General features: G+C 45.1%; 1 protein-coding gene across 7 annotated transcripts in view; it reads right to left on the bottom strand.

Moving 5' to 3' along the window:
* The window catches only part of p38b (p38b MAP kinase), a 457389-nt gene that overhangs the window by 191658 nt on the left and 242242 nt on the right, over nt 1–23489 (bottom strand). For 3 of the 7 annotated variants that reach the window (XM_055070036.2, XM_050177283.3, XM_072284306.1), the window contains 2 exons: nt 21569–21640; nt 5818–5897 (listed from right to left, as the gene is read on the bottom strand). In XM_055070036.2, coding sequence (XP_054926011.1) covers nt 5818–5897; nt 21569–21640 — 152 coding nt within the window. Of the gene's footprint in view, nt 1–5817; nt 5898–12631; nt 12712–12952; nt 13033–21568; nt 21641–23489 lie in introns of all 7 variants that reach the window. The other 4 variants (XM_050177284.3, XM_050177286.2, XM_050177282.3 and 1 more) reach the window with 2 other exon arrangements.

Below are 23489 nucleotides of genomic sequence, written 5' to 3'. Positions count from 1 at the left end.
TGCGGGATGTCTCTGGCCCAGCTTTGCTCATTCGCGGATCACTCAGTAGCATCCATTGCAGTAGACGACACTTCATCTGATGCTCCTCTACCATCGCAGTCGCCAAATTGTACCATCGCTGACTTACAGAAAATGATTGCGCCCGACTTGCCGTCCGAGCACGCTCGTGAGCTCTACCGCGTTCTGTTTTCCTACCACTATATTTTTTACTTCAACAATCGTCCTTTGGCCCAAACTACAGCTGTTAAACATCGCATTATTACTGGCGATGCCCCTTCTCTTCACCGCCGCCCGTATCGAGTGTCACCGGCTGAGCGTCAAGTTATTCACGCAGAAGTTCGCAAACTGATTGCCAAGAACATTATTGAACCGTCATGTAGTCCATGGGCGTCACCTGTTGCACTGGTCAAAAATAAGGATGGCTCATGGCACTTTTGCATGGATTATCGGCACCTTAACAGGGTTACCAAAAAGGACGTGTATCCCCTACCTCGGATTGATGACGCCCTTGACTGCCTCCATGGTGCTCGCTACTTCTCCTCTATTGACCTTCGCTCTGGCTAATGGCAGATTGCCGTGGATGATCTCGACCGCGAGAAGACTGCTTTTGTAACACCCGACCGTCTTTATCAATTCAAAGTGATGCCGTTCGGTCTATCTAATGCTCCTGCCACTTTTGAACTCATGATGGACTCCCTTCTTCATGGTTTCAAATGGTCCACGTGCCTGTGCTATTTGGACGACGTTATAGTATTCTCCCCAACGTTCGCTGCGCACCTTGAGCGCCTCTCAGCAGTCCTGGACATTTTTCGTTGAGCCGGTCTGCAACTCAACACATCGAAGTGCCAATTCGGCCGTCGCCAGATTACCATCCTTCGACGTCTCGTTGACGCGAGTGGAGTGCAACCGGATCCAGGCAAGATCCGTGCTGTTACACACTTCCCTGTTCTGAAGTGTGTCAAGGATGTGCGCAGCTTCATCGGCCTTTGTTCGTACTTCCGCTGTTTCGTGAAAAATTTCGCCGCCATAGCACGACCACTAACCGAGCTTTTGAAGAAAGACGCCCCTTTCCAGTGGGGCGATAACGAGGCTGCTGCATTCTCGCATCTAATCGACCTTCTCACAACGCCTCCCGTTCTGGCCCATTTCGATCCTTCTGCACCTACCGAAGTCCGTACTGATGCCAGCAGTCACGGAATTGGTGCAGTACTGGCACAACGCCAGCGTGGCCACGACCGTGTTATCGCTTACGCCAGCAGGCTCCTCTCACCCGCGAAGCGCAACTATTCCATCACTGAGCCTGAGTGTCTGGACCTAGTTTGGGCGGTTGCCAAATTCCGCCCATACTTATATGGCCGACCCTTTTCTGTTGTCACAGACCATCATGCGCTTTGCTGGTTATGCTCACTGAAAGATCCTACAGGAAGATTTGGTCGCTGGGCCTTACGCCTCCAAGAATATTCCTATACTGTCACCTATAAATCTGGCTGACTACACAAGGACGCCGACTGCCTGTCTCGCTACCCGGTAGACGAGCCTGATGCCGCCGACAGTAGTACCGCCAACGGCATTTTCTCTGTGTCTGTTTGCGCTAACATCGCCGATGAGCAGTACCGAGACCTATCGCTGCGAGCACTCATCGAGCGTCTGCACTCTACACCTACCGACGCATCCGTTCGCCGATATGTCCTCCAGGGCGGCATTCTGTACCGAAGGAACTTCCTCCCTGATGGCCCTGATCTTCTTCTTGTCGTGCCAAGACATCTACGACAGACTGTGCTCTTTGAGATGCACGCACACCCACTGCAGGACATCTTGGGGTAACCCGCACGTACGACCGCGTCCGCCGCCGCTTCTATTGGCCTGGTCTCGCTCGCTCCGTCCGACGCTGTGTTGCTGCCTGTGATCCCTGCCAGCGTCGGAAAACACCTCAGGTGCTACCTGCCGGTCATCTCTAGCCGGTCACCATCCCTGTGGAACCGTTCTTTCGTGTTGGATTAGACCTCCTCGGTCCCTTTCCCACGTCATCCTCTGGGAACAAATGGGTAGCCGTCGCAACTGATTACGCCACCCGATACGCCATCACGCGGGCTCTCCCTACCAGTTGCGCCACTGACGTCGCGAACTTCCTCTTGCATGACATTATCTTGCTTCGTGGCGCTCCGCGACAGCTGCTAACTAACCATGGTCAAAACTTCCTCTCGAAAGTTATTGCTGACATTGTGTGTTCCTGCTCCATTCAACACAAGCTGACTACCTCATACCATCCTCAAACCAATGGCCTGACAGAGCAGTTAAACCGTACTATTACAGACATGCTGTCCAAGTACGTTTCCAAGGACCACCACGACTGGGACACTGCCGTTCCTTATGTCACATTTGCGTACAATTCCTTCAGGCACGACAGCACCGGATTTTCTTTATTTTATCTACTCTACGGTCGCGAACCTACCTTGCCCCTAGACACGGCACTTCCTCCTGCTGCGATCTCAAGCGAGTATGTGCGCAATGCCATCGCACTCGCCGACCATGCATGCCAGCTTGCCCGTGCTCGACTGATGACCTCACAAACCACTCAGCAGTGTCAGTACAACGCCCGCCATCGTGACGTAGAGTTTTCGTCTGGTGCACTCGTGCTCCTGTGGTCGCCCTCTCGTCACGTCCGACTTTCAGAAAAGCTCCTTTCACGATACACAGGGCCCTACCGCGTGCTGCGCCAGGTGACGCCTGTGACGTAAGAAATTGCTCCTGTGGGTTCAACCTTGTCCACTCCTCTGGCATCTAGTGATGTCGTGCATGTCAGTAGGCTCAAGGCCTACTACACTGCTTCCGATTCTGGCCTTTAGTCGCTTCGGGACGGCGCTTTTGCCGCTGGGGGTAGTGCTACGGAACAGTATTTGCGATGACGAAGAGGCGAACAGTGTGAAGACGGTGACGACGTTGAGAGGCTAGCGCGGGCTGTTGCCTCTTGGCCAAGTGCGGCATATATTCTTGTAAATATACTTGTATATAGCTTTTCGTCTGCATCTTCCTACGTAACAATATTGCTAATAAGTTGCACAGCAAACCAAATAATAAACACGATTGGGGCCGAATTCCTGAGAGAGACGAAGGGAGAATTCCTGCACCAGATGGTGCGTGATCAAGGGCAAAGCACTAGGAAGAAAGCTGACAGCATTTATCACAGAACACAAGCAAAGAGAGAATCCTGATAACAGAATGGGTATGCAAAAACAGGCATATTTATTTACTAATACTGCAGGCAGCTAGAACTTCCCACGCAGTCTAAGGTTAAGGTATTAGTAGACAGTGTTTGAAAGCATCAACACTCATCAAAATCAATTGAATGAGAAAAGAAGGTGCACTGGAAAAGCTTCGTTTGTGAGAAGTATGGGCATACAACTTGAGAGTTGTCGAAGGCCCTGTGTATGCAGGTGGTTCCCCATTCAAGCCAATATTATTCTGATACACCACTTTAAAGAAACCTAATTCTATCAATCATATGCGAAGTTGCAGCGGATGCAACTGCAGTCGCTCTATCATACTGGTTATTGATGAAGTAAATTTATAATCCGATAATATAAAGTGAGCAGCCAAATGCTGAATTCGGTCTAACTTTGCGATAATGATAGCATGGAAAGAATCCCTAACTACTGCAGCTTACTTGAGCACTGGCCAAACTAAAGGGTGACATGCTTCCAGCTTGACATTATAAGGAGACCCTTTAAACTTGTTCAAAGAAAGCTAACTTGATTAAATGTTTTTGTGCAGACGTAATGGATGTGGGCACACCCAAATACCTAGCTACATTGATGGCTAACACTATCCGGATGGCACCATGCCCCCTAGTTTGTCTTCCCTCTCTCCATGCACTATGCACATAAACCAACTTCAACCCTAGTCCGCTGCATTGTGAACAAGGAACTCGAACGAGTTACAAGACGCCGAAACTAATTTTGTCTTAATCAGTGACCATAATTCTGTTTTAGTAACAGGCTACTTAATCCGACAAGCCTTCGTCGAACTCTTGGCTAAAAAAAATGTAGGTGCATTCGAATTTAAGATTGGAAGGCCTAGTAAAGTGGCCGTTTCATGTGGCTTTTTGTAACCGGTCCCCTTCTTGTGCAACCTTTGTCTGTAAAGTTTCAAGACTGAGTCCATAAATGAAACATTTAGCTCACTTGTGCAGTTCCCCTTTGAAGTAGTATCCTTTGCAGTCTCCACTCAGCTTTTCTGGCAGCATGAACCTCTCCCCCTTCTTACAAGAGAAACCGCTTGTGCCACTCATGTCTGGTTGCCGTAAATGCCACGGGGAAGCTCATACGCCTGTGTGGCAGTCTTGCCAAGCTTCAGCAGTGAAGCCAAGCTTCACACAAAATTTTACTTTCACATGCTGTTCAAGGTGGAGGACCCATCTGTACACAGTCACTCACAGTAGAATGCGCCAATGACTTGCAGCAATGGATCTTTGCCCCATGTAATGCCATCCAGTGGTTGTTGCAGCAACCAACAAAAACAAGTTAGTCCTAGAAACAGTGCTAGAGTCGTATGCCAACACATGCTTTGGAAAATCGCTTCTAAAGAAGAAAATAAATCAGTCATGCAACTTTACGGGTGGAGGGTGTGTTTCAAGAAAACAAAATTAACTTGGTTTAATCAAAGTGCTGTAGGAGCCCTCCAATTCTCTTTGGAGCAGTGAAATAAACTTCAAAGCCGTAGTTGCAAGCAATAGGCCGGACACACAAAGTTGACAAGTGCTAGCTGGGAAGCATTCCAGACTCAATTACTTTCACCCGCCAGCCTTCAGTTGGTGGTGGAGAGTGAACAAGAGACCACACTAGCTCAGCAGTCATGTGTTCAGGTGTTGGTGCAGCAAAGGGGTAAAAATCGCACAGGAGGACTACACTTTTGAACAGCATGTCATGTGACCTTTTCATCTGCCACATTTGACATGCCGTGCACCGTCTACCGCTTTATTATGTCCTCCAGCCTTCATAACATTTTTCAAGCCCTGCCAGGTATAAACATAAAAAAAGTACAAGAGTAGCACACACACACACACACACACTAAAAGTCATAAGGGGAGCCACAAGCTGCAAATGCTTTTGCCACTTCCAACACATCTGGTCTCGGCAGATAGAGCTACCAAACAGTTCCTTTGAGTTCGGATGCACATGCAACAAACGTCTCGCATGCACTATAATTGCACGAATCTGCAAGGAATGTGACCTTGCGGGCTGTGGAGGCCAGCCCTGGTTGTGGCACAGCCCACATGGCTCCTGGTGCACAAGAGTGCAAGAAGGACAGCTGTGCACAAGACTGCCACCGCTAAGCCATAGCCATCCAGCCAGCTTCCACCACCACAAAAACAGCAGGCAAGCCATCTGGTCACACCCTTATTTTTTACTGCTGGCACATGGAAAAACGAGGCTGGCTAATAATTCATGGCATTCAGCAGCATGAAACTGCTGGCAGGAGCATTGTGATTGTCTAATCCTTTCTGATGCCCAACATTGTTCAAAATGCATTCCACAGTGAATTAAGGTGCTTAGCTTTGCAAAGCACCACTGAGAACCCATCCCCAAAGAACACGGAGGGAACACTTGGTGCGACAAAAGATGCTTGCTCCAAGGTGGTGCCTGCCGACATCCAGAATGGAGGACATTCAAGCCATGCTACCAATGGTAACAAATGCCAGGCTCAACATGCAAAATGAAGTTTCAGAAAATTCTATGCCATCAATGACATGCAGTAGAGGAAGAGCCTTCAGGTGTGGAACTTCAGGTGTGGATGAGATCATGCACAAGAGGCACGCACCTCCTTGCTAGAGATTTTGGCCAGTAGCTCTCCATCAGGTGTGCCACACAGCTCCATGATCCTGTTCAGCTGGTTTAAGTCTAGCGCCCAGGTAAGTCAAGGGGACACACCGAGGAGGAGGAACCAATGTATCCCAAGTGTGATCTAAGGTAGTACATTGGATAAGATACAAACATCCTATTGCAGAGACATTTGTGTTGCATGTCCAAAGGGACACTGCACATTAATGAATGTCCACATACATAAAACGAATGTAAGAGGGACCTCCATAAATGAAGATGTTTGAGTTATTAGGAAAAATATAAACTATGTCACTGTTCTGTCCTCATCACATGCAAAGACCGGCACTTGAACATTGTTATTACGAAGTTGAAGGGGGAGCCGAAATTACTCTGTTATACTAGTCAATTCGTTATATTCATTATTGAAATGTACTACGAGATATGCCCAATGGTGCGGAAATAAGAACATGGCTTTGTGGCACGCGGTACTGCTGCACGGGCACCTGGGATTGCACCGGGAAGATCTTGGAGGCCAGGCCCAGATGCACCTGCCTGTGCGGCACACGCTGCAGAGCAAGAGAGAAGTGAATGCACTAATCTTTCGCAATGCCACAAGTACTCGCGCAGCCAGGCACAGGCAAGAGAGAGAGGTGACAGAGGGGAAGTGTGATAGTGAGCCATTGCTTATGCGCAGCTGCACACAATAGTGAGAAAGACCAGTGTTGCTCGACGGTGGATTTGACGCGGCAGTGTTGAACTGGGACGGCAAACGAGTGCTGAACCACGGAGAAAGCAATGCACTCAGCATGCAGCAGTCAGGTACTTCTCGGTTTCAGAGACTAATCTACTTCTTGTTATAGCCATTGGCAGGACTATTTCACTTCTTTAAAATGAGGTTTTAAATACATAGGTCCCTATGAGGATTTCAAGGCCAATTTTATTTACTTCGTGATATCCATTGTTTGACTAGTGACGACTGTTTTCTCTGTTATGTTGAGTGTTGTGTTTACGGGTAGCTAGCACCTTGTTAGGCATTTATTTGCCTTTTGCCAGTGTCCTGCACAATTCGTACACAATTGTTCAAATAACATCTATCATGCCCGTTTCATTATAAATGAGCTTCGAGCGTATTACACTTGGATGTTAACTCTGGCAGATTCATTACACATATTTTGGCAAACATTACAGTGGACATCATGAGGACATGTACAGTTACAGAAAAGTTTAAAATGAAAACAATTAGGTGATATAGGTTGATCTCCACATGCTGTACAAAGTTACTATAGCTACCAATTAAGACATTTCCTTAGGCAATATCACTATCACACTATCACTCACACAGAGCCCAAATTTCTCAAGTATGTTAATGTAAGCAACATTGCGCAGCAATAGCAAGGGCATCAAATCTTGTGGTGCACATATTAGATCACTTTCTTCTATTCTATGGGTTCTCAAAGTGGTTTCCACGAGCCACTGATAAATTTTCCCTTGTTCTGCAACTCGCCAAATGGCTCAGATGGCGAACCATGTGCATTTCTGCCATTTGCAGATAGGTGCTGCTAGTGCGCGCACTGACGTATACGTCGGAGGGTTAAACGCACGGAGCAGCACAACCCAGTTCGTTCTGGTGCGGTAGCTCGGTGAGCGCAGAGCACTGCAAATACACGACGCAATAAGGAAGAATGGTGCTAGCGTCCAACTGAAATAAAGCCATAGAGTCCACATCATCACCTGCCTGTGCTGTCATCAGCTAAAATTATGCGCAATACGCAACTGACCGCAATGCCGGAACGCTTCGTGCCTAATTGTACTGTTAAGCCTTTATTCTTGCGTTTATCACCTCGCGTAAAACAACATTTGCCGCTGGCTGCGTGCCTTCATAACTGCGTAGTCGCCACCCATGATCCCGTTGATAACCACCACGGTTTCGTCCGCAGTACTTGCGGCAAACAGTAGTTTTGTTTTGACTTGGTGCATGCGTCAGCCGCATGCCTACAAAACTGCATAGTTGCCATCCATGATCACGTCAATAATGACCATGGTTTTGTCTGCATTTCATAAATACTTTGTTTAGCGCAGAACAACAGACACAAGAAAGACAACAGGACAAGGCGCTACTCTCAACTGACATTATTTTATTGCGTCACTCCTTTATAGACAGCTGAAACTAGAGGAACATGCGCAGTGAGCACCATGCGGCGGAGCCACACATCCGATCACAAGAGCGCACTCATGCGACAGAATCCAAAAAACCAAATTCAGCGCTGTACAAGGAAGGCACACTAATGCACTGTGGCCCCAATGACTGAATGAAGAATGCTTCCCATAACTCTCGGGCTGTGGTTTCACGGCTCTTTTTCAAAATCGTGGTGTCACGAAACATGGGTTTGCACTTGCATATTTTACAATGCTGAACCAAATGGGAACTTGTGCCTGTTGGCATGGATCGCTCATGTTGTCTAAGGCGCTCGTTAACACAGCGGCCTGACTGCCCTACATACACTTTGCCACATGACAAGAAAATCTTATAAACCACACCGACTCTGCAATCTACAAACTTTGCGTGGTTCTTTTCACAATCTGTTGTTTTACTTTGTTTTAGAAATACGGCTGCACAACATTGACAGTTTCTCAGGAGCGGAAAACACTACCGGAATTTGGTATCTAGTGGCGACCAAATAGCCGCATGGTGCTCACTGCGCATGTTCCTCTAGTTTCAGCTGTCTCTAAAGGAGTGATGCAATAAAATGATGTCAGTTGAGAGTAGCGCCTTGTCCTGGTCGTCATTCTTGTGTCTGTTGTTTTGCGCTAAACAAAGTATTCATGGATTCGCACCAACTAGCCCGCCAACGCATTGTGCTGAACTATTTGTCTGCACTTGTTGCAACAAATGGCAGTTTCATTTTGACTTGGCGCATGCACCGGCCGCCTGCCTACAGAACCACAAGGTCGCCGTCCATGATCGCGTCGATACTGGCCGCGGTGTCGTCCGCCGAAGTTGTGGCAAACAGTAGTTTCGCTTTGACGCAGTGCACAGCTGTCAAAGATGAATAACACCGGCTATATCGCGATGGTTGGATGATTTGTTGGCGACCAGCTCACTGGCAAAAGAAAATCGAGATGTGCGCAACATGTCTCAGATGATCACACATGCCGTGGCCGTGCTGCGAAGGAAGTCGTAAGGCCTTCGCTGCTGTGAGCACTAATCAGTCCCGAGGTGATGAGTATTGCAGCTTTTACACTGCTCTTGCGCGAAATAGAAACAGGATTCGCCAATTTATTCAGTAAATAAAAATGTATTCATTTAGTAAGCATTGTTTATTGCTTACTTGATGCCTCAATAATTCAACATTCGGTTAATTCAGACATTTTTTGGTGCCGTCAGATCCGAATTAACAATGTTTTACTGTACTCAATCTGAACCTGGCAATGTTTAATGCTAGAACGTTATCTAGTGAGGCGAGTCTAGCAGTGCTATTGGAGGAATTAGAGGGCAGTAAATGGGATATAATAGGGCTCAGTGAAGGCAGGAGGACAAAAGAAGCATATACAATGCTAAAAAGCGGGCACGTCCTGTGCTATTGGAGCTCAGCGGAGAGACGAGAACTAGGAGTCTGATTCCTGATTAATAAGGATATAGCTGGTAACATACAGGAATTCTAGAGCATTAACGTAAGGGTGGCAGGTCTTGTGAAACTTAATAAGAGGTACAAATTGAAGGTCGTACAGGCCTACGCCCCTAGATCCAGTCATGATGACCAGGAAGTCGAAAGCTTCTATGAAGACGTGGAATTGGTGATGGGTAAAGTAAAAACAAAATACACTATACTGATAGGCGACTTCAATGCCAGGGTAGGCAAGAAGCAGGCCGGAGACAAGTCAGTGGGGGAATACGGTATAGGTTCTAGGAATAGCAGGGGAGAGTTATTAGTAGAGTTTGCAGAACGGAATAATATGCGGATAATGAATACCTTCTTCCAGAAGAGGGATAGACAAAAGTGGATGTGGAGGAGCCCGAATGGCGAGACTAGAAATGACATAGACTTCATACTCTGCGCTAACCCTGGCATCATACAGGATGTGGACGTGCTTGGCAAGGTGCGCTGCAGTTACCATAGGATGGTAAGAACTCGAATTAGCCTAGACTTGAGGAAGGAATGGAAGAAGCTGGTACATAAGAAGCCGATCAATGAGCTAGCGGTAAGAGGAAAAATAGAGGAATTCTGGATCAAGCTACAGAACACATGTTCGGCTTTAACTCGGGAAGAGGGCCTTAGTGTTGAAGCAATGAAAGACAATCTTATGGGCATCATTAAGAAGAGTGCAATATAAGTCTATGGTAACTTCGTTAGACAGGATACCAGTAAGCTATCACAGGAGACGAAAGGTCTGATTAAGAAACGCCAATATATGAAAGCCTCTAACCCTACAGCTAGAATAGAACAGCTAGAATAGAACTGGCAGAACTTTCCAAGTTAATCAACAAGCGTAAGACAGCTCACATAAGGAAGTATAATATGAATAGAATTGAATGTGCTCTCAGGAACAAAGGAAGCCTAAAAGCAGTGAAGAATAAACTAGGAATAGGCAAGAATCAGATGTATGCATTAAGAGACCAAGTCGGAAATATCATTACTAATATGGATGAGATAGTGCAAGTGGCTGAGGAGTTCTATAGAGATTTATACAGTACCAGTGGCACCCACGACGATAATGGAAGAGAAAATAGTCTAGAGGAATTCGAAGTCCCAAACGTAACGCCGGAAGAAGTAAAGAAAGCCTTGGGAGATATGCAAAGGGGGAAGGCAGCTGGGGAGGATCAGGTAACAGCAGATTTGTTGAAGGATGGTGGGCAGATTGCTATAGAAAAACTGGCCACCCTATATATGCAATGCCTCATGACCTCGAGCGTACCGGAATCTTGCAAGAAGGCCAACATAATCCTAATCCATAAGAAAGGGGACGCCAACGACTTGCAAAATTATATACGATCAGCTTACTGTCCGTTGCCTACAAAGTATTTACTAAGGTAATCGCAAATAGAATCAGAAACACCTTAGACATCTGTCAACCAAAGAACCAGGCAGGATTTCTTAAAGGCTACTCAACAATAGACCATATTCACACTGTCAATCAGGTGATAGAGGAATGTGCGAATTATAACCAACCCTTATATACAGCTTTCATTGATTACGAGAAAGCGTTTGATTCTGTCGAAACCTCGGCAGTCATGGAGGCATTACGGAATCAGGGTGTAGAGCTGTATGTAAAAATACTGAAAGCTATCTATTGCCGCTCCACAGCCACCGTAGTCCTCCATAAAGAAAGCAACAAAATCCCAATAAGGAAAGGCGTCAGGCAGGGAGATGCGATCTCTCCAATGCTATTCACAGCGTGTTTACACGAGGTATTCAGAGACCTGGATTGGGGTAAATTGGGGATAAGAGTTAATGGAGAATACCTTAGTAACTTGCGATTCGCTGATGATATTGCCTTGCTTAGTAACTCAGGGGACCAATTGCAATGCATGCTCACTGACCTGGAGAGGCAAAGCAGAAGGGTGGGTCCAAAAATGAATCTGCAGAAAACTAAAGTAATGTTTAACAGACTCGGAAGAGAACAGCAGTTTACGATATGTAGCGAGGCATTGGAAGTGGTAAGGGAATACACCTACTTAGGGTAAGTAGTGACCACGGATCCGGATCATGAGACTGAAATAATCAGAAGAATAAGAATGGGCTGGGGTGCATTTGGCAGGCATTCTCAGATCATGAACAGCAGGTTGCCATTATCCCTCAAGAGAAAAGTGTATAACAGCTGGGTCTTCTGCCCCGTAGGTGAGTACTGACTCACCTACAGGGCAGAAACCTGGAGGCTTACGAAAAGGGTTCTACTTAAATTGAGGACGACGCAACAAGCTATGGAAAGAAGAATGATGGGGGTAACGTTAAGGGATAAGAAAAGAGCAGATTGGGTGAGGGAACAAACAAGAGTTAATGAAATCTTCGTTGAAATCAAAAAAAAGAAATGGGCATGGGCTGGAGATGTAATTAGGAGGGAAGATAACCGATGGTCATTAAGTGTTACGGACTGGATTCCAAGAGAAGGGAAGTGTAGCAGGGGGCGGCAGAAAGTTAGGTGGGCGGATGAGATTAAAAAGTTTGCAGGGACAACATGGTCACTATTAGCACATGACCGGGGTAGTTCGAGAAGTATGGGAAAGGCCTTTGCCCTGCAGTGGGCGTAGCCAGGCTGATGATGATGACTGTACTTAAAGTAGATTCGGCACCAATTCTAAGACATCTAGTGATGAAATGTTATAAGTGTCCCTGCACAATAAACAATAAACACTGAAAACTGTCATTCTTTGTCGGCATGCCGTGGTTGCGACACCTTCTTGACTTGGCACGTAATGAATGTACCCAGTTTGAACCATGTCGGTGCGCTATGCCTAGCCTCACTATTAGAGGTGGAAGGGAGGGAGGGGAGGGGGGGGTCATTGGCACTTCATGGAGCTTAGCGGGGCTCCTTGGGACCAACATGCTTGAGAAGCCCTGTTCTATTCTATTGAAACCAGATTCCAAAGCAGTGTATATGGGTCAACAGCCGATAGTGCAATATTCCCTTTGCTGCCTGCTTGACTAGAAATCACACATACTGCAGATTATGAAAAGCATACCACACAATGCCATGGTGCACACGCAAACAGAAATGCCACACTGTTGCTCACTGTGCAGTCGCGGCAGGCAGTTAGTAGTCAAGATAGGGCCATGACCGAGCAGCAACGCAAGCCAGAAGAAAAGTCCATCTACCTCCTCACTGGTCATTTTCATGAGCAAAGAATCATCAGGCGTTCCTGTGACGCTCATGATGTGCATGAGTTGGTCAATGTCTGCACCCCCCCCCGGCCGCCCCCCCAGGGAAGAGTCAAGGGCAAAGAGCCTTGCATCAGAGCAGAGCTGCCCAAGCAATGCGCGTCACCCATCAGTGGGTGCAAAACCTAGGAAGCACACACGGCATCAAAACTTGGTGGCACCCCTGCATTGCAGGTGCAATGCAAGGGTGCTGCATTGCAACAAACACACTCAAAAGAATTCACTCTCAGCTCAAGGTTCAGCAAGCCACTCACTCACACTGAGACTGCTAATTTTCTCGAGGAACTCCTCGGACGGGGTGCCCAAGAGCCGAATGATCATGTTCAGAAGGTGGATGTCTGCAGGAGACCATTTGCTAAGGGCCATAGGCTCAAAAAGAGGGCAAATCACTGCTTAATGCTTCAACTCCACCAAAGGCTTGTTCATTCCTATTCTGTGGTGCTGGAGAGAAATGTGAAGAAAATAGATAATTCTTAAGGTCCAAGAAAGCGGACAAATGTCTCAGCCGCATCCACCAATTTTGTTTTGAAAAAACAACCATTAGCTTCGTTTGCCTTTGCCTGAAATCTGCATGAAAACTACAATTTTTTTTAAGACACATAAATGAATGAGCACTTGCAACCATACAGGAAAATCAAACAAAACAGCAAGGCCCTCAGTACTACACTCAGGGCAGAGACTATCGGTTGAAATCTTTTATTGAAGGCAGGAGAATATATATAGGGTGCTACCCAATCTTGTGGCGAGAAACACTCAAAGCACTAACAAAAACAAACAAAAACACTGAAACCTTAAGACTATGACACATCTAGAAACAATATTCCTTTGAAAGGGCAATACTCAGCTGGCAAAGCTGAGTGTCATAGCCTCAAAGTTGTGGTGTTATTGTTTGTATTCTGTTGATGCTTCGCATGTTTATTGCGACCAAGTTGGGCATCGGAGAGCCTTTGTAGGTGCCGTCATGGGCAGATGCATCCACATTTTTATCTTCCTGGTGTGTCAGAACCTCAACACTATCAGCGTTCGGTGGAATGCTCGCTAGCTCCTTCGTAAATGCTTTGCGTCTGCCTTGTGTTTTTCATGAGCAGGCATTCCCGATGGATTCTCGTCCACCGTGATGGGCCCTCCCAGCTGCATTCAACAAGGCCCAGGACATCGCTGTAACAGCTCTGTTCCAGAACTGGCACATTGTTTTCCCTCACCTCAGGATTGCTAGGCGTTTGAAGAGTTTCCTCATGCAATCGAGATGCGGGCGAACAAATGCCTGAACATCATAGCCATAGGCATGCCCAGGTGCCTTCAATACCTGCTAGCCACATTAGAGTCCGCAGACATGGCCTGCCAACCGAGCTTAGTGCATAGGGCCAACAAGAAGTTCTCTGATGGCGACCTCCTGGTGGTAGCTTCTATGCTAGGGATGCACAGCAGGGCCACAGTAACGCGTCGCTATGCAGCAACAAACCCCTCTGTACTGCATCTTACAACTAACTTGCAGCATTGCCAAAGGTACGAGGTGTACACAGGCAATATCCTTGTGCAGCAGAACATGATTCCGGGCGTAACTGTCTCATTATTAATGAGATAAGAGGGTTTTAGCTTGGCTTCTTGCAAGATGTATTACAGCGATACGTTAGGCCCTCCGCACATGCATGTCACATACGCTGAATTATTGTGGCAGTTACTGGTCGGTAACGGTAATAGGCACTCTAACTACGATGACGTACAGCAACATGGCAGCCTGCCCACACTGCCCACCCACATACGGCCCAGACGGTCCACTTCAATCTGAATTCGTGCTTGTTATTGGCTATAAAAGGATCGACATTTTGGGCGAGTTGGTATTGGTTGAACATCTTGAAGGGGCGGCACAAGACGACCAAGACAGAAGGCAGCAACACACAGGACAGCACTGAACTCGCACGTAACTTTATTCGAACTTCCTTTATTATAGCTGTCCTGTGTGTTACTGCCTTCTGTCTTCATCGTCTTGCACCACCCTTTCAAGATGTTGTTACTGGCTCTCCGCCCAGAAAGCAAGAAATAAGAGGTAAAATCTATCACTTACTCTCAACTCATGCTGAGGGCATAGCAAGGGGTATTGTCTGTCGTTATTATTTATACAAGTTGTTTGTTTTGCTGCTGACAGGACTACCAAGGCGGTGCTGAGCCACGAAAGTGGTTTCATGTCAACTTAGCAGGTGGCACCACACCAGCGCCGGTGATGCATTGATGATGTGGAAAGCTCGAAAAGCCCAATTGTCCATTCCGCCAATAATTTGCTACTCCGCTCTAGCACGGTTCATGATGACCACTGGAAGGGTGTCGGATGAATTTCCGAAGCACTACAGGTCAAAGATCAAGTACTATATTCCAAAAGAAGCAAGGTTAGTGTTAGCCCTACATGTGTTTGGTACGGTCAAAAAAAAACTCTGTAAGAGTGGCAGTATGAACCCTCTCTGTACCATTTGGTTTCTGATCAAAGAAATGGCGAGGTGGCATCCCCGAAGAGGTTTTCCCGCGGTGGTAGAAGTTGCGAAAGGAAAAATAAACTCGACGATTTCGACTTGAACGTGCTGTGACAAGTAGTACATGACTATTTCAAGAGGAACAAAATCCCCACAGTGCCAAAGCATGCCTCTCACTTCAATGAGGATGAAATGCTGCCTTCATTTTCACCCGCAACAATGCTTCGCATGCTCAAGAAGACGGGTTTTTGCTTTAAGAAACGGTCCCGCAACGCCCTCCTTATCCACATAGTTGAGCGCTGCCGCAAGGAGGCAAGCTGCAGAACTGTGGCGCCAACGCGGGCCCACTTTCCGTGCCGATGAAACGTGGGCTAACACAGGGCAGAAGAGGTGTGGGTTGACGAGAGGGTTAAAACTGCTGGGCAAGCAAAAAGGGCCCGATTCTCAGTTGGCCTGCAGAACCCAAGTGGTAAGGGGGCCCCATTGATCATGACAGACTGCAGAAATAAGAATGGCTTTGTGCAAGGCTCCGGAAAAATATTGCAAGTGAAAAAGGGCACAGGAGACTACTACAAAGAGATGGACGGGCCCCATTATAAAAAATGGTTCCAAGAAACGCCACTACCATGCCTTCCCCGACAGTGTGATAGTCCTGGACAACGTGCAGTACCACTAGGTGAGGCAAGAAAAAGTTCCCTGCATAAGTAGCCTTAAAAAAGAAATTCAGGCATGGCTTTCACAAAATTGGGTTCTCTGGAGTGAGTATATGGTAAAGGTAAAGTTGATGAAGGCTGTGAAAGTTGGTGGCAACACATATGGTGCTTAGTTCCCACTTTGGGACACCTCGTTTTAAGGCTACCACCACATCACTGCCAGCTATGAAAAAGCTCATTCTTAATATCTTAAAAACAGAGAGCTTGAAGAGAAAAATCGGCCATTACAGGCACGAGTGGATGAGCTAGAACAGCACCAAAGGTCAAACAACTTGGAAATTAAAGGACTACCTGAAGACTGTGACCAAGTCGCTGCAGTTAAAAGCATAGTTGAGAAATTGGGTGAGGAAGTTACATATGCAGACATTGACATCTGCCACAAAGTGGAAAGTATAAAACCCAAAAGAAAAAATGTGATAATCCGCCTCACTCGTTGGTCAAAATGAAATGTCATCTTAGGAATGGCACAGAAGACACGCCTGACGACTGAGTCCCTTGGATTTGAAGGCCCTAACAAGTCGGCATTTGTAAACGCTCGAGCGAATAAACAGTTGCTCGGTGTGGCCATTGCCCGTAAGAAAGTAGCAGGTTGGAAGTTCGTATGGACGAGCAATGGCAAAATTTTTGCAACGCAAAGCGAATCGTCCACGGTTATATGCATAACTTCAGTGCATGACTTGGATCTGATGACGCCTGGTAGTGATCAGGGCTCCTCTTGAGGGCAGTTGGGTGACAACCGTTGAAAACTTCAAAAAGCACAAACATGCCTGATCCAGTCCTTCCTGCAGACTTGAAAACTCACCTTGGAGTTCCATATCTGTCCAACGCACTCTTGAAATGTTTTCATATTAATGCGCGGTCCCTTTGCAATAAATTTGATGATTTTTCTACCGTGCTGGAAAGTTTTGGTTTCGAGTGATGTGCTCATGATATCTGAGACTTGGTATGTGCTCACGCTGCCCTCATATTAAACATTTCTTCTAAATCGTCAAAATGGATGGAAAGGTGGTCCCTGCTCGTGAACCAATCTATGAAATGTGAATTTCTGCCTGAACTAAGCTTCATTAGTGATTGCTGCGAGGTCTTGACAGTTCTCTGCAACTGTACTGCTTCTTCAGTTTTTTACCGTCCTCCAAACAGTGATGAGAATCATGATGAGGATTGCATGATAATTGATTTCTGGAATGCTTGGATACATTATTTCAGTTCATTAATGACAAGTACAATACTGTGTGGGGCAGTGACTTTAACATTGATATGCTGTGTAATAATGCTATCAAAAATAATTTTGAAATTGTTCTTGCCTCAAATGGCTGCTCAAATGTAATAACAGAGCCCACTCGCATTACTGCCACCACGGCAACATTACTTGACATTTTTATAACTAGTTTTGATGTAGCATAAATTAAAACAGGTGTAATCTGCTGTGACATCAGTGACCATATGGGAATATATATGTGTATAGAAAAGCATGATGCAAGGAGATCGCCTGATCAGGGTTATTATCATCAAGTAATCATGGAGAATAGACTTCAGAATTTCCGCAGAGCCGTAGAAAATAAGTCATGGGTCAACATCTGTTCCATAATGTGTCCTAACAACACATATGACACTTTCTTAGGCAAGTTTATGGCCCTGTATAAGAATAGCTTTCCCTATACAAAGGTAAAAAAATGGAGAGTTAGAAAACCATGGATTTCAGTTGCAATGCTGCATCGTATTGAGGAAAAAAAACTTTACTGGACATTTATTAAAACGAGAGAGCCCAATCAGCGGACACAGTACAAAGCTTATCACAACAAATTAAATAGTGATATTAGAACTGGTAAGGACAGATACTACACTGACATTTTTGCGAGTAGTAGTGGCCGTACTGATATCATATGGAAACAGCTGTCCAACCCTTCTAGCGCGACGAAAACTCCTGATAATTTAACAGTGAGTGGTGATGAATTAAGTAAGTTCAACTTAGCTAATGCACTTAATGACTCATTCCTTGATAACTTGCCGTCACCATATAACCCGAAAGCGACTGAATATCTTGATCACAACAACCCCCACAGTGCCTTCCTCACTCCAGTTGACAACGCAGAAATTCAAGCAGTTTTTGTGGGGATACACAATAGTACCTCGAGGGATTCAGATAGACTTCAGATCGCACCTGTTAAGTATGTTATAGATGTAATTTCACCTCCATTGACTCACATCTTTAACCTTTGCCTCAAAAGTGGTATTTTTTCCATGCAAATGCAACTAGCCAGGGTAATACCAGCGTTTAAATAAGGTGATCACAATAATATCGGTAACTATAGGCCAATATCCCTTTTACCAGTTTTTTCCGAAGGACTTGAGAAAGTAATTGCTAAATGCCTACACCAATTTTTGGATCACCATAGTGTTATTACATTCTAAAACGATCTTGCGCCAAAACAACACACACAAGAGAGACAACGACACCACAGGCGGTACTTCAACTGTTGTGTCGTTGTCTCTCTTGTGTGTGTTGTTTTAGGGCAAAATCTTTTTAGTATGCAAGATCCCCAACTAGCCCAGCAGTTAACTCTTCTAAAGATTGTATCACTCATCACCATTGTATCACTGATTCTCAATACGGCTTTCACAAATAATTTTCCAACAAAACTGCATTAGTAGCCCAGAAAGAACTTATTTTACAAAACCTTGAAGCAAAAAAATAGATTTCAAAAAGGCTTTTGATAGCATTAGCCATGACACTCTTCTTGCAAAAATTCAGAGATATGGTATCAGAGGTCATTTTCTGGAGCTAATATGCTCTTATTTATCACACAGATATCAGTATGTCAGTATCAATGAGAGTTACTCGCGCATAACACAAATTAAGGCTGGCGTCCCACAAGGAAGTATTTTAGGCCCCCTTCTATTTAATTTATACATTAACAATATCATTATTGTTAATAAGAATGCATATTTTATTATATATGCGGATGACACGAGCATTTTCTATAGCGGGGACCGCCCATACGACCTCATTACCCTTGCAAATGAAACTCTTTCAGTGCTTGCCCACTGGATAAAATTTAACGAATTACAAATAAACACTTCAAAAACGATAGCAATGTTCTTTCGACCAAAAGGAAAGTCACTAAGCTTCTCCAGAAAACTCTGCTATGCCTCGAGTACAATAGAAATCGTTAAGAGTTTTAAATCTTTAGAAATCTGCTTTATGGAAAAACTGCTTTGGGATACCCACGTAGATCATGTAAGCCTTAAGGTTGCTCGTGCGGTCGGCATAGACTCTCGTTATTGCCATTTTTTCTCGCCTAAAATTAAACTGCTTCTGCTTCAAACGCTTTTCATGTCGCATCTGCATTACTGTAACCTAGTGTGGGGAACTGCTCCGTACACCACAAAAAGTCTACCTCCTTCAGAAGAAGGCTTTAAGAATTGCCTTCAACCAACCTTATGATCACCTCTCCGCAGACCTCTTCCACGACAGCAATTATACCGCGAATATTCAGTATTTTCGACATACGTCTGTGCTTACGCTACAAAAAGGAAATTCAGGAAAACATTTCAACTCTGTCAGAATTAGCTAATTTAGAACTGCTATTGCCGGCATACCTGTTACGTAATCCAAGGCACTACACTGTTAACACACCACGGATGCAACAGATGCTTAAATATTATCTTCCAGCGTTATTGAACCGCCTTTATGATGTGTCCCTTGATATTAACAGGTGCAGCAATATCGACCTCCGTGCATTCTTTTGATAAGTGTTATTTTTTCACTTTATGTATGGTTTCACTTATCCTAACGGAAGTACCAGTTAAAAGTGAAATACGTAGCTTGCGGAAATATGTAGTGAAACCTTCCTGTGAGTAAACATCATATCTTGATTATTTATGCTCACAATTTTTTTCCTCATACTATATTCCAGTAGGTAAACATCACATCTTGATCATGTGTGCTAACAAATCGGGCTGCATTGAAATGCAGCATGAGTTGGGAGCATCTCGTTATGCTTTTGTATACTGTCTCCGTTTTTTACACTTGTGTACATTAAACCTTGTCATCATTCTTTTTTTTTTACCTAAACTTAGAGCCAATGTATTTGTTACAATGAAATTAGTGCCGTTATTTCTGCATATATTCTTCTAAAGTTGCGTTCTTCAAGCCCTTAAATTTTGTATTTTATTTGTTCACCTCCATTTGTTGTTTTGTGTGTATCTTATGCTGCTGTCTTACTTGGTGTTTTATGTTTAGCAACGCAGAAGTACTGTTTTTTACTAGAATGTGAATCATGTTTCTACATCCCATCTTTGTACCACATGCTCGATGGTGTCATTGTCAACGAACCTTGTGGACCTCAGGAGCTTGTCAAGCTACGGCTTTTTTCCCGAGGTCCACTGCTCTTTAAAGCAGGAAATAAATGAAATGAAATGAAATTTCATATAGGAATACTTGGAGGCACAGGCAAGCCGTCATTATCACTAACAGACAAGAAATTTCTGCATCTTTGAAGCACGTGTCACATGAGTGATCAACAATTGTGCTGTTTGCTGCTTTTTCTTCTGTTCACAAGTGACCCAGTGGTGTACATATGAGGTACTGCCATCCTACATATTTTGTATGTTTTACTTCAATAATTTCAGTAGCAAGTCTGCATTCATCCTTTGTTGAATTCCTTACCAGTCTTTAACTGCAGGGTTTTCAAGAATGCCTGTCCAGGACAAGATTCCATGCTCTATGCTCTATTCTGCTGCACATGCTCTATTCCAGGGCCTGCCCTAATAGGGCAGGCCAGTCTCAACAGCCTAGCTTGTAGGTAGGACACTGCACCTGCTATAAAGGATGCCTCTAATAACTGTACCACACTCTCTGGGGTGCCCTCTCACTGGAGTGTGGCCATTCGGGGCATCTATTTGTCACTTGTGTGACATCTGCGAGGAAGCAAAGCACTTCCTCAGTGGAAGTGTTCCACATTTGTTCCTCAAGCCGTCACCACCAATGGTCTGCACTCACAGCTGTTGTATGCACAGCCTCAGCCGCACCTTGTTTCTGTCTCGGGTGAAGTGATCGCCGACACCTTACTGGAACACATTTCTCACAATGGTGGCAATAGTAAGTCAGCAGAGAACAAACTGCAGTGGCCAGCCAGCATTTTGCACAATTTAGTTTTCAAGCTGCTGCTCTACATCCAGAAGTACATGTTGCTGGGCTAGTCGGTTCATATTGCTGAGGAGACCATAAATATGACCATATCCGACTGGCACAGCCAGGGGCTGACTGGGGCACCTTGTTTTTCGTGATGTTCATGGAAAGCTGTTTGTGTCCTGCAGCAACCTATCTTAAGATCACACCTCTTGAGGGCCGAGAAAGTGTAAACATGCCTGCACCAACTACAGCGGCAACAACTACTTAGTCATGGCGTCTACTGTAGCCTCAACCTAAATAGTAACATTCACATACTTTTTTTTGCCTTGTTTTGTAGAAGGCCATAAAATCTGCCACATCATGCCACTGCTGCTAAAAGGCCCTGCTCAGCAAGTGCCCGCCTTAGAGCATCTGAGAACAAACAGGTGAGGCATCGTGGCAGTTCTCTCTGCCTGGACTGACAACACCTGCTTCACACTTGTGAAAATCAACACAAAGCAGCGGCATCAAAAAAAAAAAAGTTCAACCCACTTTTACCAAAATATCAAGCGTCAAAGGATACGGTCATTGCCAGGAAACAGTGTCTTGCCTGTGATGAGCTCAGCCATGATGCAGCCCACTGACCAAATGTCCACTGCAAGTGCCATAGTGCAACTTATAACTGGAACTGGATCAACATCTAAGTGCACAGCTAATATGGGCAGTAAGAAATTACTTGACACCCTCAAACTGAATATCTTTACAATATTTTTACACAAGCTTATGTGACAAGCAAAATTTTTATTTGCACATATCCATTACAGAGGACTGGTTCACACAAACAGTCTACTATTCTTTTTTTGGGCACTTGGAGAAATAACAACTTTTTATTGAAAACACAACAGAGATTAAGTGGTTGTTGAATTCCACACGACTGTTGCTGCACTTTTCCTGCAGCAGCAGATGCTTGCAGCTGCTGCTGCAGGTACCATGTCGTGCAGCACAAATTCTTTACACGCTGGACAAAGCAAGGCTAAGGCAATGTGTGCTGTATGTATGTTTTACATCCATCTTATTTAGGATATTACTATACTAGTATCCCAAGGGGAAGCTGCTCTCACTGTCAAGATAAGATCTGCATGCTTGCAGCCTTATTTTCTGTGCAGTGACCTAGACTTCCCATTGACAAATTAACATTTCCAATTAGTTTCGAGTTCACATTCCCTTTATTCTGCAATGGCAGTAGCTTTTCTCATTTTTATTTTGCTTTGCAACTTGCTTACTCAATAACTTGTTTGCTTGCTGCAGTAAGTTCAGCTGTTTTCGTTGTTCAAGTTTGTGGGAGATACACGTGAATAAGCATGAATTGAAAGACTAAGGGAAGAGTAATTTGTCTGTTGGTTTTGGCAATACACCTAGAGGAAGGGCAACTACAAGGCTGCTGTCAGCTTTAAGTATACCACCAGTGTACAAGATTAAGACAATCTCACACACCATGGAACATTTCTACAAGAACAAAAAAACAAAAGAAGATGCTGACACTCCCTTTTTTAGTCTCAACTCACAGGCAGAAACTCTTTATTGGACAGGGTAAGAGAAGGCACATGCATTACCAACCCTAGCTCAGCTTATATGAATTCATATATTCAATACAGGGATGACAGCTATGTTTCTGAATAAAAATTAAACATATTCTAACAGTGAAATACACTTAAAATTCTCTACACTTGACAAGACCGATCCAGTTATCTGGCGGGTTGAGTTGAAGCAGAAAAAATGCCCAGACACTTTCAGAAGTGAACATTGTTTAACTGCGCAAACAAACGAACCACAAGGACAGCATGGGACATGGACGGGCGAAGACTTGCCACCATGGACGGGCGCCCGTCCATGTCCCATGCTGTCTTTGTGGTTCGTTTGTTCACGCAGTTAAACAATGTTCGCTAATATCTACCAACTCGCCCAACAACAAGTTCTTCTAAACATTTATCAGTGTCTGCTTAGGCCTAATGCACACCAACTCCTTATATTTTCGAGCAGGCACGAAACTAACACACACACCCTATTAAAGAAAAATGCAGCATACATCTGATCATGACAATCAGAAACAAACGAAGCCACCAAAATCAGAATGGGAATTTATTTACACTCAAAGCCCGTCATCAGCACTTTGTCAACGTTACAGCACCTTATCGCTGTCTATGGACAACAAGTCCACCTCCTTACGGTCCACAGTGTGTTTGATATTCTGAATTTGTCAAACGACACTGCAACAATAATAATAACTGCCGTGGTGGCATAGAGGTAGAACACCCGCTTCGCGTGCAAGAGCTCCGTGGTTCGAATCCCGGTGCCGCGCAATTTTCCACCTGATTAAAAAAAAAAATATCTGCGTGTTGATAAAATTGCATAAACAGGCCTGGAGTGTGGCCTGATCCCGCTGACCAGAACCGGTAACGCACTCCCTCACCAAAGCAGGATTGGCCACCCGGGTGCAGTACTTG

Source organism: Dermacentor andersoni, chromosome 9 (genome assembly GCF_023375885.2).
Source record: "Dermacentor andersoni chromosome 9, qqDerAnde1_hic_scaffold, whole genome shotgun sequence".
NCBI classification, from domain to species: domain Eukaryota; kingdom Metazoa; phylum Arthropoda; class Arachnida; order Ixodida; family Ixodidae; genus Dermacentor; species Dermacentor andersoni.
This window is presented reverse-complemented; position numbering and strand designations above follow the sequence as displayed.